The 23,670-nt window shown below is 36.9% G+C and overlaps 1 protein-coding gene across 4 annotated transcripts in view; it reads left to right on the top strand.

Moving 5' to 3' along the window:
* LOC133526766 (furin-like protease 1) overlaps window positions 1-23,670 on the top strand; it is a 409,795-nt gene that overhangs the window by 338,448 nt on the left and 47,677 nt on the right. For all 4 annotated transcript variants that reach the window (XM_061863488.1, XM_061863486.1, XM_061863487.1 and 1 more), the window contains exons 5-7: window positions 10,671-10,799; window positions 14,011-14,176; window positions 19,788-19,960. In XM_061863488.1, coding sequence (XP_061719472.1) covers window positions 10,671-10,799; window positions 14,011-14,176; window positions 19,788-19,960 — 468 coding nt within the window. The remainder of the gene's footprint in view (window positions 1-10,670; window positions 10,800-14,010; window positions 14,177-19,787; window positions 19,961-23,670) is intronic.

Here is a 23,670-nt window from a genome sequence, read left to right as displayed (position 1 = left end):
ATCTAGTTGCGTTAGACAGCACGATTGGCTCGAATTTGTGAATGACACAACTGAACTAGCACTATCGTTATTGCCCCTAAGGTCGGTCCTTAGATATATGGTAAGCGTCAGGATGGCGGTGGATCAAATCAGCGAATTTCAAAGAAATATTTATAAACATATTGTACCTTCTGTGTACCTCAGTGTACCTTTAATAGAAACCAGTGTACCTTTCCCCAAAACGAGATATTTTACAAAACGGTCCACTCGCCAACCTGACGTCAGGATGGCGGGTGGACCTATGAAATCTTGCATTATACCGCACTAAAAGTATGCAGTTTTATTGTACATGAGCTTAGCCTAGCTTGTTTTGGGGAGAGGTACACCGGTTTCTATTTCTATTTACAGAGGTACACTGAAGGTACAGTCACCATCATATATATCGGAGCGGCCAAGGTACCCACGAATGAACATGCCTCTACTGTCAAGAGGTTAGAGTGCGTGTTTAGATATCTTTGAGCACCTCGGTCACTCCGATTTATCTGATGGCGACTGTACCATATAACTGCATACTTTTAGTGCGGTATAATGCAAGATTTCATAGGTCCAACCGCAATCCTGACGTCAGAATGGCGGGTGGACTTTTTCTTAAATATCTCGTTTTGGGTTAGGTACACAGAAGGTACAGTATGTTTATAAATACTTACTTACTGCTATGGCGCAGAGACCCGAAGTGGATCTTGGCCTCCGACACCAAAGACCGCCATGCTTCTCTGTCCAAAACCGTTTCCATCTAGTCGACGGCGCCGAGTTCGCTAAGGTCTTTTTGCATTTCGTCTCTCCAGCGGGACCTACCTAGGACGTCTAGACGGTCTTCGGCCATTTGGAACTTCAGAGTACGCCCTCCAGGCTGCACGATCCTCACCCATCTGGACTACGTGCCCGAGTCATCGGAGTCTGGCAGTGCGAAAAATCCTAGGACTCACACGTGGAGAGGATGGAACCTGGAGACTCCACAGGAATCAGGAGATTGAAGATCTGGTGTCCGAGCCGAACGTCATTGGATGATAAATATTTCTTTGAAATTCGCTGAGGTCCACCCGCCATCTAGACGCCAGATGTCAATGCCGAGTGCGACCGCCCTTAAAGCGCTGTATTATCTCTATTCTCTCCAATGTGTTCTCCTGGTGGGTCCACGGGGTTTATTTTAAGTGTCATCATAAACAGTGTTCACCAGCGGGTCTACGGGTACCTAATTATTTTTACCATGGGCCGACCATGAACACGATTCTATTTTGAAAACGTTGCCCGCGTAGCTACTTCAGTCTTAGGCGGTATATACTCTACACCACGTTCACAAAAGATTGATATTTTAGGTAAAAACTCACATTTCGCTATATTTGTCCATAGTAAATACTAATTCAAAAACTACTGTAGGGCCTAAAATCTTCTGTGATAGTAATGTAGAAATAAATACTGTTGACAGGCGGTCAACGGTATTTAGTACAATAATTACACTAAAACAATTCGTATAGAATACAGAACCTATGAATAATATATACCTAGAGAATCTAACTTTAATGCAATAATATAATTGAACAAAAGAAATACATTAGTACGAGTAGTACGATCAACCTATATGTCTATTTTTAATAGTTTTAATGTTCGTGTATCGGTTCTGTATTCTATGGCCATTAATTATGCTTTATTTTTCAACTTTCTTTGACTACACACAAGGACACATTATATTTGCTTTTTTCTAGAACTTTATCTTGCCCATGTTCGATTCTTCTTATGTCGATGCATCCTCATTATTGCCGTATGGTTTCTGAAAATACAATAACAGTTTTTGTATTGTTTTCTAATACCTATGTTTGAAGTCGGTTTCCTATTTTTAAGAGAAGTTTTTTTTTTCATGTAAGTACCGTCAAGTGGGGTAAATTAGAGCAGATGGGATACCTATCGACAATTATGTCAATAAACAGTTTTACGTTCCATCAAGAATTGAGAGGTTGCCTCAATTCCTCATAGAACCCATGATGTAAGCTAGACCTTTACACAAATATTCCTTAAACCTCGTTAAGCAAGTAGCTTCTTTACAAACATAACAAAGAAGACAAATCGTCTAGCGTGAAATACGCATCGTTAAAGAGTTCTTTTCTGGTCCTGATCAGAAGTTCCACTTCTTCAAATAGCACTTTTTTGAATGGCAATGCCTGGTCTGTTGATGAAACTAAAAAACGCCTATAAGATTTGGGGAGTTCCCTTAATTCCTCGTGGTTTTGTCAAAAATAGGACCATCTTGGAACTATATACCCACTTTCAAACGATAACTAATTTTCAACATTGGTTCAGAAATGACGAAGATCTTACTTAACATATATACAAAAAAAAAGTTTTTGAAGTCGGTTAAAAAGTAGTATCTTTACAATACTTCCGTCCTTTTATCCGTCCGTCCGTCCGTCCGGGATGACTACTACAATTTGCTTACTAAGTAAGTACTTACTTACTATTAGTATCAGATTGAAGTCGACTCGAGAGTCGATAAAATGGGCGTCGCTGCCCTTTCCGGGTGGGGGGGATTTCACCGCATGAAAAAGAGACACATATAGTGAGTTCTTACTGTTCTACCAAACTACATATATAAAGTAGTCGTACTTTTAGAGTCAAATTAGTTTCATTCTAAAGGTGCGACGTAATGGCCTGAAGCCCGCTCTTAGCATACCTTGTTATACTATTTGATGGATATTGGTGTCAATTTATAATACGTTTCATTATTCATTGTCTTTACCTAATTATCTTTACCTTTTGCCGACCGGTTTGGCCTAGTGGGTAGTGACCCTGCCTATGAAGCCGATGGTCCCGAGTTTGAATCGCGTAAGGGCATTTCTTTGTGTGATGAACACAGATATTTGTTCCTAGGGTTTGTTGCTTTCTATGTATATACGTAAATATATATTTATCTAATTAAGTATGTTTAACGTCGCCTAGTACCCATAGTACAAGCTTTGATTAGTTTGGGGCCAATCTGTGTAAGATTGTCCCTACATATTTATTTATTTATTACCTAACGTAACCTACATTAGGTAATGAAAGCATTTTATTTTTGTAAGGGTAACAGTTTTGTTGGGATATAAAATGGTTAATGATAAAAACTAATACTTTTACCAGCATTTTAACTTTATATTCATATATTCGAAACCTATACATTTATGACAATAACTTTTGCAAGACGATAAGATTTTTTATTCACAATAACTTGTCCGTATTCGAACTGTCTGGCTACCCGTCTAGCCGTGGCTGTGTACCCGGATTTTATACTCTGAAACTGGAACTAGTGACAGATAAGAGTCTATTGATGTTTTTTTTAAAGATACTTATACTTAAATAGAATTACTTACCTATGTTTAATTAAAAGAAAGACTACTTATACATAATAATCCTTACAGTTTTAACCTATTTAACCTGCCTACCTACTTTTAATAGTAGCAGTTCGGTTCACTTAGTAGAAATACCTGTTCTAAGAATAATGAAAAAGAAAGAAGAGTAATAAAAATAAAGAATATGGAAGTCGTTGAGGTGTTCCGTTCTTCATCAGCAATTCTACTTCATCAAATGTCACTTTATTGAGTAAAATGCTTGTAATATTGATGAAAATCCTAAAATGACTATATGTATGCCTATCCTATACAATATGAGAAACTCCTTCGGTTTCTCGTAGAACCTATCATCAGAACTGGACCTTGACACAAATGTTCCTTAAAAGCCTTACATGCTATAAACGAAATAAAATAAAAAAAACGCCTAAGGTAAAATACTCCTACTAGGTAAGGGCATTTATTCGTGTGATGAGCATGAATATTTGTTCCTGAGTCATGGGTGTTTTATATGTATTTAAGTATTTATAAATATTAATATATTATATATATCGTTGTCTAAGTACCCTCAACACAAGCCTCATTGAGCTTACTGTGGGACTTAGTCAATTTGTGTGATAATGTCCTATAATATTTATTATTATTTATTATTATTATTATTACTTGTCGTTGAAGAGTTCCGTTCTGGTCAATATCACTAACTTGTTTAAATAAAAATGCTTGAAATGTTGACGAGAATCCAAACATTACTGTATGTATTGTATGCCTATAAGATTTGAGGAATTTCTTCGATTTCTCATGGAACCCATCCTCAGAACTAGACCTTATGACACAAATGTCTTCAAGAACTTTACTTGCTACAAAATAAACAAATAAAACATATCGCGCGCGAATTGGCGAGTTCCATTTTGGCCAGCATCAGCTGTTGCATTTCGTCAAATGTCACTTTTTAATAAAAATGCTTGATATGTAAATAAAAATCCAGAAATTATAAGATGTCAGGAATTCCCTCGATTATTTATGAAACCCATCATCAGAACTGAACATTGATATAAATACACCTTAAGAACGTTACTCGCTACAAGCTTAATAAAGAATACAAAACGCGTGCGTTGAAAAGTTCCGTTCTGGACAACATCAGCAGTTCCACTTGATCAAATATAACTTTTTTTAAATAAAACACCTAGAGATATTGATGAAAAAAAAACTATATGTATTTCTATAAGGTTTGAGGTGTCCATCATCAGACCTAGACACTAGATACTGGTGTCTAGCACAGATATTTCTTAAGAACCTTACTTTCTACAAACTTAAAAGTTCCGAGGAATTGTTCAGATTAATCTCTGCCGCCTCTTTCCGTCACCGCTTTACGCTACATCATTTATATCTTCACCACTTAGATTGTTGGCAATCCTCAACTGTGCATTTCTCTAGAAACTTCCTGCCTCATACAGCTAAACTATGAAATGATCTGTCGCATGCGGTATTTCCGGCCCAATACGATCTTTAAAACTTTAAGGAAAGAGCGTATTCCTATCTTAAATGCCGGCACCACACTTACAATCCCTATGGTGTAACAGATGTCCATGGCCAGCGGTAATTGCTTACCATCAGTTGATTGGTCTGCTAGTTTGCCTCTTATATCACAACAAACAAAAAAAGAAAAAAATCTCACGCGTTGAAGAGTTCCGTTTTAGTCAACATCACTAGTTCCACTTCATCAAATGCCACTAATGTGAATAAAAAAAGCTAAAGATATTGATGAAAATCCAAAATGACTATATGCCTATAAGAATTGAGGAGAATGAGGAGTTCCCTCGCTTTCTCATGAAACACATCATCAGAACTGTACTTCGACAAAAATGTTTCTTGAGAACCTTACTCGCTACAAACTTAACAACGAAGAAAAATTGCGCGCGTTGGAGTTCCGTTTTGGTCAACATCAGTAGTTCCACATCATCTAATGTCACTTTTGTGAATAAAACTTGATAATATGTTGATGAAAATCCAACAAGTACTATATATATACCTATAACATTTAAGAAATTCCCTCGATTCTTCATGGGACCCATCATCAGACCTTTACCTTAACCAAATGTTCGTAAAAACCTTAGTACTTAAAAGTTACTTGCTACAAACTTAACTAATAAAACAAATCGCGCGCGAGTTGGCGAGTTCCATTCTGGTCAACATCAGCTGTTACACTTAGTCAAATGACAATTTTTTTTATAAAAATGCTTGATATGTAAATAAAATCCCAGAACTTATTACATGTATGCCTATAAGATTTTAGGAATTCCCTCGATTCTTCACGAAACCCATCATCAGAACTGTACTTTGACAAAAATGTTTCTTAAGAACCTTACTTGCTACAAACTTAACGAAGAAAAATTGCACGCGTTGGAGTTCCGTTCTGGTCAACATCAGTAGTTCCACATCATCAAATGTCACTTTTGTGAATAAAAGTTGATAATATGTTGATGAAAATCCAATAAGTACTACATATATGCCTATAGCATTTAAGAAATTCCCTCGATTCTTCATGGGACCCATCATCAGACCTTTACCTTGACACAAATGTTCCTAAAAACCTTAATACTTAAAACTTACTTGCTACCAACTTAACTAATAAAACAAATCGCGCGCGAGTTGGCGAGTTCCATTCTGGTCAACATCAGCTTAACTTTTAGTCAAATGACACTTTTTTAATAATAATTGAAAACATTTATTTCATGTAACGGTGACACATACATTTTGTTAGAAAAAAAAAAACAGTTTCAAAAGGGTTAGTCCTTAAGCCTAAAAATTATATCTAAAAATTATACCTAAACCTACACACTTAACCTACCAGCTACCACTGTATGGAACCCATAGGGGAATGTAGTCCGCACAGTGTAGCATTCAATAATGCTTGATATGTAAATAAAATCCCAGAAATTATTACATGTATGCCTAAAAGATTTTAGGAATTCCCTCGATTCTTCATGAAACCCATCATCAGAACTGGACATTGATGTATTAAGTACACCTTAAGAACCTTACTCACTACAAGCTTAATAAAGAATACAAAACGTGTGCGTTGAAAAGTTCCGTTCTGGAACACATCAGCAGTTCCACTTGATTAAATGTAACTTTTTTTTTTAATAAAACGCCTAAAGATATTGATGTAAATCCAAAAAAATATGTATTTCTATAAGGTTTGAGGTATCTATCAGACCTGGATCTAGACACAGATGTTTCTTAACAACCTTACTTTCTACAAACTTATCAGGACAAATCTATTACGGCGAGTGTTCCATCGAATTGCTCGGATTAATCCTTACCGCCTCTTTTCGTCAGCGCTCTACGCTACGACATTTTTATTTTCACCACTTAGATGGTTGGTAGTCCTCAACTGTGCATTTCTTTAGAAACTTCCTGCCTCATACAGCTAAACTATGAAATGATCTGTCGTCTGCGGTATTTCCGGACCAATACGACATTTAAAACTTTAAGAAAACAGCGTATTCCAATCTTAAAGGCCAACACCGAACTTACAACCCCTATGGTTTAGCAGGTGTCCATGGGCGGCGGTAATCGCTTACCATCAGGTGTGACGTCTGCTCGTTTGCCTCTTATATCATAAAAAAAAACAAAGAAGAAAAATCTCGCGCGTTCAAGAGTTCCGTTTTGGTCAACATCAGTAGTTCCACTTCATTAAATGCCACTAGTGGGAATGAAAAAGCTTAAGGTATTGATGAAAATCCAAAATGACTATATGCCTATAAGATTTGAGGTGTTCCCTCGCTTCCTCATGGAACCCATCGTCAGACCTTTACCTTGACACAAAGGTTCCTAAAAACCTTGGTACTTGAAACGTACTCGCTACAAACTTAACAAAGAAGACAAATCACGCGCGTGGAAGAGTTCCGTTTCTGATCAACATCAGCAGTTCCACTTCACCAAATGTACTTACTTACCACCCATTTATTTGAAACAGTACCTAGGTACTCCATTTTGATGCTGCCAGCTTGAAACTTCAATGGCCTCAGTGTCCGATGAACAACTTAAAAATGCTGAAAGTAATAACAATTATAATAAGATGGGGAGTAGCGACCTTACACACCCGAGTGCTCCTGGGGAGTTCTGTTACCGGACATACAATAATAATAACAATAAATAAATATTATAGGGACATTCTTACACAAATTGACTGAGTCCCACAGCAAGCCGAGAAGGCTTGTTTTGTGGGTACTCATACAACGACATAATAATATATAATATACAAATACTTAAATACATAGAAAACATCCATGACTCTGGAACAAATATCTGTGCTCATCACACAAATAAATGTCCTTACCGGGATTCAAACCCAGGATCATCGACTTACTAGGCCAAACCGGTCGAGAAAAAAAGAGCAAAAAGAAAGATATGTCAAAAGAAAATGCGATTTGGAAACGTTATTCGCCACTTAAAACACTTTATATATCTGGTTCACAGCATTTATTTGGTGCTGATATAATGCTTGCAATATTACCCGAGTACATTAAAATATGAATAAATTATCATAAATTCAAAAGATGGTCCCTATAACAGTTCATTTTTACGTGGAAAAATGGCTTTCATGTAAAATGTTTGTCAGACATATTTTTGGAAGTATAGTACAATCATTATATAACTTAGAAATATAGGTAACATTTCACGAATGAAAATACGGTAACACATATTTTTAATTATTTTTTTAACTTATCCTACGCAAAATAGAATTGGAGAAACTGACATAGGAATTATCATTCGACACGACACGTATAGTAAAGTATGAATCCGCTCTAAGTCCCCTTACATAGACAGTGGGAAGTAAAATAATTCTTGTTCTGAAAACAATAAAATGTAAAATGATAAATGATTAGGTAGGACAATCCAAACTTCTAAGGTCGCGTAGATCAGAAGTAGATATGAATTTGTTCGACAATACGATAGGAAACTTTTCAGCATTTACATTGGCGCATTTTTTTCTGGAATACTATCTAAATTGCACTTTGTATACATGCTACATTTTTAATATAATTTGGAGCCTTTATTTTCCATGGAGTCGAACGCTATATAGCAGCTATACGAGAAAAAATAATATTTTTATCTTACCTACCCCATGAATAGTGAAGATCATCAAGGAGCATACTCTCTGAGATCAATGGAATGGAGTGCCTTTCGATTGGAGAAAATTATAGCGTATTAGAAATATACTATTTTGTAATTACAATGTTGAATATTTTAAATTGCGTGCTTTGACAATTATTGTTGACAATATTACATTCAGTCATCTTGACATAACTTTAGAAATCCATAAACTAGTCTATACTTTTTAAAATGATGGAGTAAGACTGACGAGATTACCGCTATGTATAAATGTTTTACGTCAAGTAGAATTTTGCTTTAGAGCGACATCTGGCGTTGAGTAGAAAAGTTAAGGCGTAATTAACTACAATTAATTAAGTCATTAAATGGTTTTATTTTGGTCCCTGCAATGATTTGACCCCAGTTATATTATACGAAAAATAGCTTATAAAAATACTTTTCACATGATATACATGGCATTTGTATACACTCTTATTTCGCTGTGCATCAAGTAATTTATCGAATGACGATTTTTTAAAACTGTACATTGTGTCCCTTTAAATACTTTATCATTGGTGTTGATACAAAAAACATAAAGCATTTTTTATATTCTTTCGAATAAAATACGCTAAAACTTTTTATATCCCGCGTATAAGGAAATATAACTGCTTATATGCGCAACTTCTTTTTTTATATAGCTCGGTCCCTGCAAGTGGTCCAAGGTTGGTGCCATACAATAAAATAATACTACGATTAAGAGCTTTAAAACGACATATGTCTCAACAGTATACATCCATGGGACACTCCCCATACAAAAGTGCCCATTGTCCTTTGACAGAAAAACACTTAATACGAATTCTTTACGGTATGTACATATGATATGACTTTCAAGATACTTATATTATAAAACGTTATACCTCGTTGTATATGTGACCGTTAAGGACATAGGGACATAAAAGACAATTCGTTAAAAAATATGAATACAGTATACAATCCAACAATTCGCAACGTGTTTTTTTTGTTAACTCCGAAGTATAATGTCTAACGCAGTTTAAAAACCCGAGCTAAACTTGCCAGTAATAAGAGTCAAGTTTGCGGCTCCGTCAATATTATGAGAAGAACATAAGAAGAAAATTTAACTTCATTCCCAAGTCGTTAAAGAAGCACATTGAGTTACTTTCGGCTTTGACTCGTAGTGTACTTTTAATATTTGTTTTGATTTCACTGGAGCAAAACGACTCCTTAAGTCAATTATGTTGTCGCGTCAAGTTCATTTGTTCCATTTCTGTCTGCTTGCAAAAGTGCTGTGTGGGTTTTAGGACTTTGACGTACTTTTATATCGAAAAGGCTTTTAAAAGTGAATTTGAATGATAATGTAGGCTTAGGCTACGAGTCAATGAAAAGTAAGGATAGTCAAGAATTCAGAATAAAACTGTGTGATGAGATAAGATGTCAATAATACAATAACGGCTTTTATTTGAAAGTCACCGACTTAAAAAGAAAATTAGATGTGGGCGAGTTTAATACACTTGATAGAAAAATCGCAATCTTAGCTCTGATTTTGCATTGTTTTACCAAAAAACCGTACCATTTAATTATTAGATTAAGAACGTTGATTTATCTCGTTGAATTTTAAGGTACACTGTACTTAAATATATTCTTTAAAGTTACATTCTTACACATTATGCTTACGTTCCAAACTCCACTATTATTAAACTTACTCTCTGTTTAATTTATGTGTTATTTGTCACATAAATTAAACGCCGAGCTGTGGAGAATTTGTGTGTTAGGTATACGTTGTTTGTGTTTTGTAATTATGTACGTGTCAGCACGGGTTGTGGTGACCTGTAATAGAATAAATATTTCCTATAGAGGCCAATAATGTAAAGTATATTATTCTTAAATGTCTTTTATTTTATATTTGGAGTTGTATTTGATTACCTCTATCAGTCTATCGCGGAATATCGACCTGCTAAGTATATACAGAATTGTCACTAATAAAATAAGATGTCACAGCGGAAGGTCTACAATCTTACTAAAAATATCCCTCTCTAAATTAGGGTACCTTATCTTTCTTGCTCGCTAAATCATGAGGCGACTGTGTTCCAAAACTTTAGTGATAGTACTGCTCCTGTTGAATTTTACAGCTATTCCACGGAAAACAAGTCCAAGTTATTTTCTAAAATACAAATAATAACATTGTAATTTGTGTTTTAGAACCGAGGTGGCGGTCTCGACATGAACGTGATCCCAGCGTGGCGGGAAGGAATCACGGGCCGCGGCGTCGTGGTCACTATTCTGGACGACGGGCTGGAGACCGACCATCCTGACTTAATTAACAATTATGTAAGTAATCCTTCTTCTCGGCCACACTTTGAATTCCGGTTCCGGTTTTTTATTTTCGAATGTTACGCTACCAACAATTTCCATTGACGACCACAATTCTTCTTTCCAGCAACGTTTGAGAACATGTCCTAGTTGAACCATCTTTACTTCTCTTTGGTATTGTCGTTTGTCCGATGTCTTTTATCTCTCTGCTTGGATACTTATATGATATGATAATTGCTAGTGGAGAAAGAAGGAATCCAGATATTTTTCAGTCCCACTTTATATTTATTAGTTTTTTTCATTTGCGCTAGTAGCACAGTTCAATTATTTTATAAAATTTTATGGTCAATAATAATGAATGAACATCAAATTAAGGTCGATATTTAGAGGTTATGATTTACCTACTCGTCATTCATATTTTTGCTAAATATGCTGCGATTCAGAATTTTTAAGACATCATCCAAAACATAGGTGAACAATTTGATATACTCTTGGCTAGGCCTACGCTGGATCCTACTGCAATCGGACAGAATTCGATTTCTGGTTGATACGGAAAAACATACGTATCTTGTTTTCCTGCAACATCAAAAGGCCAGAAACAGGGCGAAAAGATTACGAGTGTTTTTGACAATATATTTCTTCCATGTATAGTTAATGAGCCATGGTTTCATCTGGAAATGTCAAATGTGATGCCATTACCATTTTCCATAAATTACAAGTGTTTCGAGCGCGAAATAAGAAATTCATTTCCACATCACACGATCCGCCATTATTATGCATTATGTGTATCCCGCCTTATCCCTTTTTCTAAATGGGTCATTCTACTTTTCTTTAGTCCATTTTCTTTTGCAGGAAATAATGATACGTATTTACCTGGCGACAAAAGTTGTATTTAGAAATATAACTTTTTTAGCATACAGATTACCAAATAATTACCATCGTAATAATGTGATGATGCAGTGAAAAATATATTCTATTTTAACCGGAACAGTTCGAACAAACATATTGAAAGCTCGGAAAAAGAAAGAAATATCGGTTTTGTTCAATGAGCGAATTACTTTCTCTCCTTGCTTCCTCACGCCGCCGCTTGTTATTTTATTTTATAATGCAGGTTTAAATACAAATTCCAAGTATGTATATTGTGGATTCCGTTGGCTCTATCTCTTTCAGTACGTACTTTCAAAGTTGTAAAATACAGTATGCGATTCTTGGAAAACAATATTGATAATGATTTATGACCAATTAAAGCTCCTGGTCTTTTCTACCATCGACACAACGTTTGGTCCACATTTTGAGCACCATTTTGCGACAAACGAAAGTGGGACACATGGTTTTAACCGATTTGCAGACAAAGCGAGATTCAAATTGCACGATTCATCTCGCTCGCATTTAATTCCTTCGGAAAAACGTGATATTTGGAATGCGGTGTGCTGGGCGTGTTATTCCTATATACCTACTACAGGCCAAATTATAGCGTTTCGGATACAAACTAAGCTAGTTTTTTAAGTATTTTCATATTTTGTTATCAAACCCGCAAATCAAGAATTACCTATTAAAAGAGATTTAGTCGCATTTTTGTGTGAAAGTTTGTGCTTTAGTAGTATTCAAATATATATCTATAATGTTAATACATTGATTGTACCTAATCTTGAAAATGACTAGCAACGCTTATGTTCTGAATAGTAAAAATATCCGAACCGAGCATGGCTTGTTATCAGAGAAGCTGCACGCTTAGTAGTCTCGTAGGCGTCTAAGTCTAACTTTTAATGATTTTAATTCAAAAACTTGTTTGCAACCGGGAAGCGATAGGAATTGTGGGCTGAAACAGCTTTGCGTTGAAAGTGCGGGATTTAAGTGCAGGCCGAGAATTCGTCTTTTTGGTCCCCGTGTTAGTTCAATCGAGGACAGAAAACCATACATTAGGGTCGTGTGTAAAAATAAATATTTGATTGAAATTAAAATACAAAACTACACGTTAACGATTGTGAGTTACTATTCTGTTATATTTTAAGACCAGGGGGCCGATTTTTGAATTTCGAGTGCTCTATTTCGTGTAATTCCCTTCAATTTATCTCCACTACTAGGCATTTAAATTCTACTAATATAATTGAAAACAAGTGGTCAATACCACTAGATTCCCAATTTCTAAAGCTCGTATTTCTAAAATATCAATTCGCCGTTTTCCACAGATTTTTGAGTGACGAATTCGAGCGCTCGAAATTAAAAAATCAGCCCCGAGTTAATTTATTTTATGTCAAAAGCGTCACTTTTGGACATCAAATAATGATCAAATATATTTCACTGACAGGTTTCAGAATGTACGTCTTTTAACCCTGTATAAACGATTAACTCTGAGTTAGTTGGCTAACCCTGGAACGCGCCAAGGGCCCTAAGCGCGGTGTCAAGGATCCGACCGCCGGAACTTGACACCCAAAACTCCTCTTTGGTGATTGAATTTCGCTAGATTATTTTCTGAGATCCTTTTTAGTGAATCCTCTAATAATTTTTAATGTTATTATGGTTCTAATTATGGAATTACCATAATTTGGCTCTTAGAAGTTCTTGTAGGAAATGGCCAAGCCTTATTTAGCGCTGCCTCAAAAAAAATATGTGCCAGAAAATCCTAATTGGAAATCAAATTCGGGCGCGGATCATCAGTCTAGACATAGTAAAACATTGGCGCCAACAAGTATCAAAACAAAAAAAGAAAAAGTAGAAAAACACGAGAGCAAAGACAACAGGATACTTTGTCTAGGAATTTCCATCCAAAGTGATCATTTTATATTGCTTTTGACTATATATAGTTGTTCGTTATTTTTCTTTGAGGTGAACATTTAAACACCAACAAGTCGTTTACATTCTTAAACTTTTTCACTTGAATAAGCTGAAAATCTTAAAGGTTTGTTCATTAATTTAGGGGTTGTACAAAACAAATCAACGTTACAAGGAAGTTATATTCTTCTTTATTTACCTACGGGTCTGTCAGGCAAGTCGTATGATTTTACTCCATCCATCCCTGCATACAAATCCAACAAAAAAAGTGCTAAATGATTAATGTTTTGCTTGAACAAAAATGTATGCCGAGAGGTTAAATTTTTAACTTTAATGACTGTACTAGTAAGTATTGCACTTCAAATGTATGTATTCTCTTAAAATTAACTTTCACCCATTTCCCTCTAAACTCATTACTTAATTTCTGTTAATATATCATGAAATTTTTTGTCCCCAGGACCGGATGGCATCATACGACGTGAACTCGCACGACCCAGATCCGCAGCCGCGGTACGACATGATCGACTCAAACCGCCACGGCACGCGGTGTGCGGGTGAAGTAGCCGCCACTGCTAACAACTCGCTCTGCGCGGTTGGCGTCGCGTTCGGAGCTAGCGTTGGAGGTACGTGTGTACTATCAGACTGTCAACTAGCACCCGCAGCCGCGGTACGATATGATCGACTCCAACCGTCACGGCACGCGGTGCGTGGGCGAGCTGGCCGCCTTCGCCAACAATTCGCTCTGCGCGGTTAGCGTCGGGTTTGGAGCTAGCGTTGGAGGTATTTGTGTACTAGGTATCAGGCTGTGAACTAGCACCCGCAGCCGTGGTGCGATATGAACGACTCCAACCGCTACGGCACGCGGTGCGCGGATGAGGTGGCCGCCACCGCCAACAATTCGCTCTGCTAGGTTGGGTTGGTGCTAGCGTTACAGGTATGTGTGCTGACGATTGCAGCCAATAACTAATTTGTTTGAACCTTATATAAATATGTATATCGTTGCCTAGTACCCATAGTATAAGATTTGCTTAGTTTGAGCTAAGTCGAATTGTGTAAGATTGTCCCCATATATTTATTTTATATCATATTAGATCAAATGTGTAGGTATCAAAAGCTATGACTATGATAGTTTTGTAGTCACTCTGGGGAACACATATAAATATGCGGGTAAAAGCGAATAAATAAGTAATTTGATATTTACTATAATCGCATATTATACCAATTTGTCGTAAGGTGATATCCAGTACTGAATAAATTTCTATACTTAATTTAACATTTTTAACCGAAAATAAATCAATCTGCTGTCATTTTATCGGAGAAGGGTCGTAAATTTGCTTCATCAAAGGCGACATTATTAACCCGCAAAATTAAGCTTGCATAAATAACGCGTAAACTCGAGAGCAGTGTAAATTTATCTCTCTTAATAGGTATTTCAATACATATAACCCATTTTATTGCTCTTCAGAGTAACTAGTTGTTACTTTGGTGTTGAGTTGGTTATCATAATTTTACTAAGCCTACCTACTTGATCTGTATTAAATGTAGGTATCGCACCATTTCATTTATTAGGGTTCCGTACCCAAAGGGTAAAACGAGACTATTACTAAGACTCCGTGTGTCTGTCTGTCTACCCGTCTGTCAGCAGCCTGTATCTCAAGAACCGTGATAGTTAGACAGTTGAAATTTTCACAGATGATGTATATCTGTTGCCGCTATAACAACAAATAGTAAAAAACAGAATAAAATAAATATTTAAGGGAGCTCCCGTACAACAAACGTGATTTTTTGTCGTTTCTATAGATAATAGTACGGAACCCTTCGTGCGCGAGTCCGATTCGCACTTGGCCGGTTTCAAATTAAATATTTTACTTAACTATCTTTATAATATTACAAAATATGATAAGTTTGTCTCCAAAACACTTACAACTACGTAATTTCATTTAAATTAATAGGTAAAAGTATTTAGTACTACTCATCTAATTACTACTTACATCATTAATGTGTAAAAAATTAAAGTTTTCCACACATTCTTTACTTGTTGTTGTGTAATTCCATTCATTCATCATTCGTTTCATTCGCATCTCTCTTGAAGTTGGACAAAAACGCCCATTCAAAACATTACTAAATACGATAAGTTTATTTCCAAAACACTAACATTACGCGATTACGTAATTTTATGTGGGCGTTAGTCTAAATATAGGTATTGCACCGTTTTACGCACACGATTATACATCGTGTGTACAAATCAAAGTGTCAGCATCCGTTTAAATTTTTCCACACATTTCTTACATATTGTTGTGTAATTTCATTCATTCATCATTCGTCCCATTCGTATCTGTCCTGAAGCTCGACGAAAACGCCCATCCCAAATTACATTCAATCTGGAATCACAAAATAAAACCTCTAAAGAAATAGACTGGTTCTTAAGGATAGTAAGGCAAAGAGTAGCTTTAGCTACTAGGGAGATAAGTAAAGCGCTCAGTCAGCGGAGCGCACGTTTGAAGTACGTGTAGATTTTACTTATATAGGGAATGATTGATAGAGAGCGCTCAAGTGGAGCTATTGCTATTGGAACTGAAGGCAATTCACGTAAATAAATGTACATTTTAGGAAGTAGGTCACTGAAATATCTTTTAGAAAAAATTGTTTGCCGTTAACGCTTCATATTTATCCTATCGGCGGGAATGAGTTGATTAAAATATCATAAAATGTTATTTAACAAATGTAACTTTCGATGAAAACAACTTTGGTAAATAATTCAGACGTCAAATTTACAAATTTTAACTAAAATGAAATTTTATCAGTAAATTATTTATTTATTTATTCGAGACACTCGTTGCGAATTAACTTTCGCACATGTATCGTACACCGGCCCTTTAAATTTTCGACATAGTTACGTAACGTGCTAATTATCGCACTAGAGCGGTAAAGTAGCACTATATGTATTGTAAAGTATTTTTATGATTTGTGAATTAGAGGGTTAGTCGATTATGTGAGAATTTAAGACCAACGTTAACTAATATAAACGCAACTCTTACCGTGCAAAGAGCAGTTCGCAGCTGCGGACGGCACCGCGCATTGTGAAGATTTGCGTCCATGATACTCGTATGTTTCCTTTTTTTGTATAATCATGCTAACAGACTAGCGTACCGGACCGCGAACTTGGTCCGGTCAGCTTATCTCTTACTCGCTTTCACTCATAGGTCGTACGGTGAACCACCTTCCACTCGATCGGACAGGCCTCGGACTGTACCAAGATTGCGTTCTGGTACGCCCTTCTGTTAGTGATTTAAATCGCAACGTGAGCGTGTCAAGTTGGTGGTGGCGACCACCTACATACTCCGTCCTACTGTGATAAAGCCGTTGACAGACTAAAGGACAAACAAACGGAGGACAACAGAAGGCTTAGTAATAGATTTCTGTATACCATCCTTCGGATTGGAAACCGAAAAATGCTGCCCCGAAAAATATTTACATAGCTATCTGCTTTTCTTTTATTATTTATAAAAACATCTATAACAGCTTATTACAAATAGTTATACCCACAAAGGCGCCAAATACCGAGAGAATATTTAAAAAAATATATGTGAGTTTCACGTTTCAAATAATTTTAATACCGAGAGGCGTATAGAGTTTCAAGAGTATTTTATTCGTTTTGGGACTAAAAACATTTTCAACGCAAATCAATTTTAAATTCCAAATTGGACTACGATACGGAGCCCGAATCAGATTTTTGTAACGGTTTTCAATTAGACACGACCTTTAAGCAAAATGAAGTGACGGCCCGATTTGAATTTAAAGATACGTCAAATATTAGGTTTAGATAGGATTGCTTTAAGAAGATTCTTCCAAAAAAGAAACTGACATATCCGATCTATATTGTATCTAGACCTAATATTTGACGTACCTTAAAGTTTGAAGCGGGCCGTGAAAATCGTGCGCGAGATGCGTGCCATTCACCAAGACGATCGTCAAGGTCGTGTCAAAACCAATTCAAAGCCATAACTAATTGTGAAATTAGAATCGGCCTCATATAAGCAAGTTAATAAACACTATACGTACAAGTACAGTTCAATAAAACCATACGAAGCATAAATTGGGAGTTGCTTTCGAGCCAAGCGACTGCAGCACCACGTTGCCAGATGGCCGTGTATTGCTATTGGATGCGCGAGCGCGGGCGAATTTAACTCTCCAAACTTGCGCTTAAGAGGATTTGGGAGCTGAGATTTAAATATTTTTATTAAAATCTCATTAGGTGAATATATCCGTCTCGCTAACGAAATCAGCTCATAAAACTAGTGCGATAAGGACAATGGCAGGTTAGGCGAAAAAAAACCTGCGTAAAAATCTCAAAAAACGATTATATATTGATTAATTTAAAATTTGGTTATATTTTAGTAAACACGACATTTATGTAACGTATTTTCCTTTGAAATGCATGCACTTTTCACATACCCTAAGGCCGAACATATCAAGGGTCAATAATGTACACTTAATGATATTTAATGTACCATATGTTCTCGTGAATAAACTTTCATTCATTCATCATCTATAGGCCTTAGTTGTCTGACAATAAATTACATAATTATATTTGATTCGATATCATCTGTAACACGTGGAAAATTAGTCGGATGTTCCTATATTTCGCGAAATTTAATTCCTTTTGCACGATAGATCTGAAATGTATTGGAAGATCCGTGGATCCGGATCCAGATCCGGATAATTTCTTACATTCCGGATCCGGATTGCAAACCCTACTCTCCGGTAAGAGGGATCGGGAACAGCCTGGTGTCCGCTACGCTATTTAATTCCAGAATTGTTGCAGATACGAGTTTTATGCAGATACTACTAATAACCAATTCGAAACTGGAAGGGAATCTACGGTTTATTGGGATTCATCCGTTTACCTTGCGAAAATGTATTAACGCTTCCTTAAGTTCAGTGTAGTCAGTGACTCGCTTGTGTTAGTTAAACGACTGGAATGCCACCCCGGTGGCAAACTTTCCCGCCGTCCCGACCGAAACCTAATGCCGTCCTTGCGAATGGCTAAAATTTTCAATTCAATTACTAGTTTGAAGTCAATGCAATTTTGTCACATACTGGGTATCGCCGAATTAGACGCGGTATTTGTCCCCAAAAGTTGGTGCTAGATTTATGTTTGAAGTTTGAAACTAGAATAGTTCAAGTTTATAGCTACTGACTTCTTAAGATTTTACTACGTACAGTGTAGCAAAAATGTTTCGACTCTATTTGAATAGTGCGAAGGTTCAATTACGACAAGCCTTTGCATTCAGCGAATGTACAATGGTGCTACGAACTCGAAGTGCTACAAGTTGCGGCATGCTACGAATTACTCGCATTTATCGTAGCACGTGCTATCGTAGCTTGTCCGCTTTAACGCGTTCGGCATTAAATCACGACTGTACATTCTCGTTCCTTTACGAAGCATTTTGGGCGCAATACCGATAGCACTATAAGAATCAAACTGGCTATTCAACTTTTAGACTCGATAAGCGAAAACTTTCAAACGGGGCTTTAGTTAAAGTACAGAATGCTCAAATAAACATATTAGATTTGAGAAGTTCTATTAGGTAAAACTTTTTTCACCACACCAGCTCGTAAAGGCTCTTTTTGTACGAAATGAAAAAGTTGCGTTTTATCCACATGTGTGGCAAAATATAATTAGATGCAAATTTCGAGTTGTTTTCTTATTTGTGCTGATAGAATTAACTTTCAAATGATGCTTTTGAATGATAAATATTTAATAAAGTTTATTTTAGTGTGAATTGTCTACGCTCTTGGTTCAATTTTGTAATTTTAGCGGATACCAATTTTAGCATTAGGGGTTAAACAACAACTTTTCCCCCTTGTAGAACTAATAACTATTTCTATATTATCACCATTTCCAATTTAATTGCCGGCATGTAGTCCATACGAGAAATTATGTCTTAATAGTAGTTAGCAGAGTTGCTAAGATTCGATTGATTCAACTGAAGACTAAGAAGTTTAAATATTATTATTAACCACCTATCTGCATTTCAACCATCCGTCGCCCTACAAAAGGTTCCTATCATGTAACGTTCCGAAGTTAAAGCCTCAATTTGAACGGTCAAGAACTAGCAGGCTACGTTACATTACGGTATTTAGTCGATCGACTGAATTCATTGTACTCTGCAATATATCAAGTATTGGAACGGTCTAAATGGGGCTTTATACATATTACTCTTTTTACAGGTGTGCGGATGCTGGACGGTGACGTGACGGACGCGGTGGAGGCGCGTTCGCTCAGCCTCAACCCCCAGCACGTCGACATCTACAGCGCGTCCTGGGGACCCGACGACGACGGCAAAACAGTCGACGGACCCGGGGAACTGGCCCATCGGGCGTTCCTCGAGGGAGTTACTAAGGTGAGATCGTATGGTTGTAAAAATGACTATAGCGCGTGGAGGCGCGCTTGCTCAGCCTCAACATGTCGAAATATACAGCGCATCCTAGGGCCCCTATGAGGATGGGAAGACCATCGATGAGCCTGGAGAGCTTGCCTATTGGGCGTTCCTCGAGGGAGTCTCTAAGGTGAGACAACATATGTGTTTACATGTGTAAGGTGCGCTTGCTGAGCCGCAAACTACAGCACGTCGACATCCTCAGCGTATCCTGGGACCCCGACGCTGACGCCAAAACTGTTGAGTCCGGAGAGCTGGCGCATCGGGCGTTCCTTGAGAAAGTCACTAAAGTAAGAGAACAGACAACACCATACCGTTTGTAGAGAACTGTCACATATTTCCCTGCAAAGTAACGCAGTTCAGCCCCTGCTCTGCGTTATTTATACCCTTTGTTCAATTAAAAAACAATATAAGTCAGCGCCTTCCAGTTCCCTAAAGATGAAAACAAGATGGACGACATACAAGCACGATGTTTAGTTATAATAGCCACGGGCCACATGGACAGAATGAACAAAATCACTCATTTATGTGTTTCTAAATTACCAAACCGCGTTGAATGCAACTCAGGTGTTTAAAATCTAAACGTTATCTATACTCTTCTTCGTTTTTCTTCGTTTTCTTGTATATTTTTACTGAGGTGTGCCAATAAAGAGTATTCTATCTATCTATCTATCTACTCTATATAACGTCATGAAAGTTACCAGAAATATATCATGTATTAGTCGTTACACAATCATTGTTACGTTATGTTGTATATTCACAATTGTAACGTCACTCAAAATTAATTGGATTCCCAAATAAATAATCATTTCGTGTATTGTCCGCAAATTTGAATATAACCATTCAGTGCAGGACCAACAAACTGAAAACTGTCATCGTCAGCGACTACTATGACAGCGATTTGTGCTCAACTAGCACAGAGAATATTATATCACAGTACTCTGACAACAAATACTACTTATTGCCACGTTTATACACAGTACTCGTACAAAGCTTAGCAGCTTTAAATCTACCCTCTGATTACACATAGCTGTCATCCAGTGCTCAAATACGGGGTCACAGACGAAATACAAAACTGTCTGTGGGCACATAGGATAGAATGTGGGCCTCGTGCGACCGCGCCACATCGCGCTTTGTTTTACTAACAAGCTTCGTTTGCTATTTTGTTTTTCGTTTGGTATGTTGCGCTTTTTTTATTACTTTGCTGCCCCTAAACTGTAAAAATACCTGCAGGATATGGGTCTTTTGAGGATTGATTGGTTGACACCGTCATCATTTTACCAAAAGCTTTGATTTAAAAATACACGTATTTTGTACTCTTAATTGTAATTGAATTGTAAGTTTGGAATTGTGAGTCAATTCTCGTGCAAAGAATATTGTAACCAGAGGGCCTACCGCGAACCACGTTCGACGTGTTACCTCCCTATTACGCTTACGTACGAATTTACAAGTGCGACAGAGAGGTAGGATGTCGAACGTGGTTCGCGGTAGGCCTCCAGGACTTATCCCAATGCAACTTTCATGTCAGCTTATTAACAACAGCTGAAACCGAAAGAATTTTGTTGTATCGTGTTGTTTTCACTGGAAATTTATAATAATGTCTAAAACACTTGTACCTAATATGTGTCTCTCTACTAAGTTTTCAAGTCCAATTACTGCTTACAGACAACTATCGCAATGACAATGAGCTTTTGTTGACCCAGTAATGTATTTAGTCACACGGGCATTGACGGTCGCTCGCAGTCGTCTCGTTCCGCTGTGTTCGGCTAATTCTGTTTGCCCGATCATTATCGTCGCTTGATGTTGATTGGCGGGTTAACTTTATCGAACGAGCGAGCGAATTGCAGAGAAACTCTTACACTTAACTTGAAACAAATTTTAGCATGTTATCTGTACGGTCGAGTTCAACATCTTTTACAAGCCATAGTTCAAAAATATATTTGACGACCCGTCTGGCCTATTGGTTAGTGACCCTGCCTATGAAGTCGATGGTCCCGGGTTCAAATCCTGGTAAGGGCTAAGTTCCTGAGTCATGGGTGTTTTCTATTTATTTAAGTATTTATAAATATTTATATATTATATATATCGTTGTCTAAATACCCTCAACACAAGCCTTATTGAGCTTACTGTGGTACTTAGTCAATTTGTGTAATAATGTCCTATAATATATGTTTGTGACTTCAACTGTACATTTCGAAGTTAAGGTTTTGATACATAGTTTGTTGACAATAACTTTAGTACAGTCTAAAAATTTAATATGTGGCCCATTTTGTACCTTGTTACAGTGACAATAGTATGAGGTCTCTAGAGATTTCTAGGGGGTTCTTGTTTCGGAAAGTCCGATGATATCCCAGTTTATATTATTTATGGCATAATTTAGTTCTGTTATTCTATTATCGTTAAGTAGTGTTCTAACATTTAAAGTAGCTATATAGAGATCACTGCCTTCATTCACTTGTTTGTTGTTGTGGTTTCTGGTTGGGGGGTGTTGGTCGTACTCCTCCACGGGGACCAGCCGGCTTGGAGAAGGTGTTGTTTGTGGGGAGGCGCTTGTTAGTTTTTTTGGTCATAGTTGCTATTGTTTTTGGTGGATAGGTTTAATTGTGGTGGACGTAAGTAGTTTGTAATGCTTTGTGGCCTCGTTTTCTTGGCTTGTTGTATTGTTTTTTCTTCATTGGATTTGACTATCTCAACAGCGTCGGGAGATTCAGACAGCATTAGTTTTTTAGAGTGGTTGTCATTAGGCGTACGATTTCCCGCTGGATGTGATTTTAAAGTAATAATCTTGTTATATCGCAGTGCTACGTTTTTTCCAGCCTGCCATTCCCTTTTAAGCTCTTCTTGGAGTTCTCTCCGTTTTTGTAAGACAGCTGGGGAGTAATCTTCTTTAATATATATCCCGGTATCATCCAACTTCTTTCTATATCTAATCAGTTCAAATTTTCTACCAATTGTTGTAAACGTGACTATCGCCTGCCTAACCTTATCACTTTTTTTGCCAATTCTACTTACGTGTTCTATTTCCCACCATTGACACTTAATTTCCATTTTATTGTTTATAATGTCTAATATTAATTTGACCAAGGCATCGTAGTTCCGTTCTTCTTCCTGCACCCCGAAAAATACTACATTTTTCTTCCTTAATTTATTATCTAGTTGGTCTATTATTAAGCTTACTGTTGGACTACTGTGCACATGTTAGCGAATATGTCAGTATCATGTCAGTGACAAGCTCGTGGTAAGGTTACAGGTCGATCCGTTTAAAATTCTCCTATAATATTTATATATCCAATAACAAATCAGTCACGGTGTTCGCCCGGTTCTCGTTCTCGAGCGAGCTCTAATTGAAAAGGCATTACATCAGTCTAAACGAATTCCGACAAATGTAAATTACGTTTCCTTATTTAGCGAGTATCAATTAAAACTGCGTTACGACGATGACAATCTGAAATGAAAATACAATATAAATAAAATATTTAGGTTTGTAATTTTCTGTATGTATCGTTATGTATTTAATATTTGTATGTGTATTAGATCTCATTTTTCTCTTTATGATTTCTTTAGTTTTAAATGCACCGCCTGCAGTCTTTTCTACTTTGCCCTAAGGTTGACTAGGCTTAGGCATTAAGTTCGCCTTTTGAAAATATTTTTTATCTTTGGGCAATACATTTTAA

The sequence above is a fragment of the Cydia pomonella genome, chromosome 17 (genome assembly GCF_033807575.1).
Source record: "Cydia pomonella isolate Wapato2018A chromosome 17, ilCydPomo1, whole genome shotgun sequence".
Lineage (NCBI taxonomy): Eukaryota > Metazoa > Arthropoda > Insecta > Lepidoptera > Tortricidae > Cydia > Cydia pomonella.
The sequence above is the reverse complement of the archived record's forward strand: the minus strand, read 5'-3'. Positions and strand labels throughout refer to the sequence as shown.